Source organism: Panthera tigris, chromosome D1 (assembly GCF_018350195.1).
Source record: "Panthera tigris isolate Pti1 chromosome D1, P.tigris_Pti1_mat1.1, whole genome shotgun sequence".
Lineage (NCBI taxonomy): Eukaryota > Metazoa > Chordata > Mammalia > Carnivora > Felidae > Panthera > Panthera tigris.
Genome location: NC_056669.1, coordinates 61,684,877 through 61,687,379, shown reverse-complemented (window position 1 = coordinate 61,687,379; position 2,503 = coordinate 61,684,877). Strand labels below are relative to the sequence as shown.

Genomic DNA, 2,503 nt, shown 5'->3' with positions numbered 1-2,503 from the left:
CCCAGGGTCATGGGATAGAGCCCCACATCAAACTCTGTGCTGAGCATGGAGGCTGCTTAATAGTGTCTTTCTCTCCCTCTGCCCCTCTCCCCAGCCTGTGCTCTCTCTATATATATATCTCTCTCTCTCAAAATAAAATAAAATAAAACATTTTTTAAAAGTTAGCTTCCTTTTAGAAGGCTAAGTTTAAGACAAATTTCCACCATAATGCAAACATATGCATACCTACTTCTTATAGGAATCATAAATCATCTCCATGAGTGAAACTGCTATGAGGACTTTCTAAATATATTTTATATGATAATATTAAGATCCCTAAAATGTGGGACTATGAGTAGTGGCTATAGGCACAAATTGGATTTGCATGACCTGAAAAATACATGAAATGGAAAACATGTGGAAGATGAAAAAAAATAGATACAGTACAGGCAGGTATTTGTGAAAGGGGTTCTTGTTTTATTGCTTAAAGTGTCTATGGAAGGTCTTTGGAAGGAAAGAGAAATTCAGCTAATTCATGATAGGAACAGAAGAATGAAAGAGGACAGTGGGCTGATTTGAGGTAAATCCCTCATGGTTAAAGGCAATTCAATCTATACATGAATGAGGGCTAGTTGAAAAGAAATAAATATGCATAATTCATACAAAAAAACTGCAAAGGACTGTCCATCAAGTGCATTGATGGGAGCTAGTGGGAAGCAACCATCTGATGGTGTTCTTATTTGAACAATATATCTTTCACATGTCTGAAAAGCAAAGAGACCCAGAAGGAGAAACAGGATCATAACCAGAGAATGGATTCCTGGAAGATGGACAAAACATGAAAGCAAAGAAATGCAAAGGAAATTTCTCCCAACAGCTAAGCCCTGTTACAACAAGGGGTGAATAAGTATATTTCTTCTATAACTGGGAAGCTTCCCAATGATATGATCATGGGTCTTGTATCAAAAATGTTCATCCTTTAATCAAGAATAAAAATATTTTCTCCTTCTCTAACTCAGAAGTCCAGAAAACTTGTTTGAAGTGTAGAGTTGCTGAACTGGGACAGGTGAGAGGAAAGGTCCACTACAACATCCTCTATCCAGAAAAGAAGCCTGAGGCTCACCTCACAAAGAAATGAGTGCGAAAACAATATAGATGTTTAGAGATAGATCTGAAGCCAGAATGAAGACTCCATTTCCCCAAAGAGGTATTTTTCCATCTTTCCCATCTCAGCAAGTCATTAAAAGCCAAACTGGGAAAAAAAAAAAAAAAAAAAAACAACCACTATGCACGGCTCATTGACAGATGTCTAAATTTCACTTAACAACCACCAACAGTATCTATGATGCTAATCTTCAACCATTCCAGCATCCTGAACTTCACTTTGATGGGCATACCAGGCTTAGAGTCACAGCACTTGTGGTTATTTCTTCCTTTCTCCTCCATGTTCTTGGCTGCCCTCATTGTCAATGGTGCTATTCTCTTTCTGGTGGCCACAGAGCCCACATTTCACATCCCAATGTACCTGCTCCTAGCCTTGCTGATGGTAGCTGACCTCATATCTACTCTGGCTCTATTGCCCAAGTTCCTTTGCCTCTTCTGGTTCAATGATGGGGATATAGCTGCCAATGCCTATTTCACCCAGATGTTTTTCATCCATGGAACATCTGTGGTATGATCAGCCTTACTTGCCGCAATGGCCTTTGACTGCTTTGTGGCTGTATGTGAGCCGTTACGCTACAACACAATTCTGAGCCATTCCTTAGTTGGATGCCTGGGACTGATGGCTCTGGCCAAGGGTGTGATTCTTATCCTACCCATGCCACTTCTACTTCAAAGGTTGACATTCTGCCACATGGTCATTCCTCATACCTACTGTGACCACATGGCTTTGGTGAAAATGGCCTGTGACCATACCAGACCTAACCATATCTATGGGCTCTTTGTGATTCTGCTAGTGGTGGGACTTGATCTGCTGCTCATTGGCTTCTCTTATGGCTTCATTCTTCAGGCTGTGGTATGTCTCAACTCTCAAGATGCTACCTATAAAGCTCTCAACACCTGTTCAGCTCACCTCTTTGTCATTCTTGTCACTTATGTTCCTGCACTCTTTTCGTCTCTCATGCACCACATTGGTCACAATATCCCACCTCATGCTCGTGTTCTCCTTGCCAATCTCTACCTTATTCTATCCTCAGTGCTCAACCCCATCATCTATGGTATAAAAATGAAGGAAATATGGCACAAAGTGACCAAATGCCTTTGCAGAGGACCTGCATAGACTATGAGTGCTGACAATATACCTGTGAGTAAATAAACAGTGAGAACAACTGACAGTGCTTTGCCCAACCATCCAAGACCCAGTTATATCTTTAAATGGGCTGTGGAACAAATAGATCAGAAGGAACGTTTGTGTGTGGTGGTTTCCCACATTTTGGCTTGTTTGTTTGTTTGTTTGTTTGCTTTGTTTTATTTTGGCTTGCATGGAGAACTGATGTTTGTCCTTTCATTGAGCTATGAACTA

The 2,503-nt window shown here is 40.7% G+C and overlaps 1 protein-coding gene across 1 annotated transcript; it reads left to right on the top strand.

Annotated features, from left to right (window-relative positions):
• The first annotated feature begins 1,324 nt into the window (after window positions 1-1,324).
• On the top strand, window positions 1,325-2,260 carry LOC102956885 (putative olfactory receptor 52P1). Its single transcript, XM_015542085.1, is given in 1 exon segment — window positions 1,325-2,260. A coding segment is annotated over 1 exon segment (936 nt).
• Window positions 2,261-2,503: the final 243 nt, after the last annotated feature.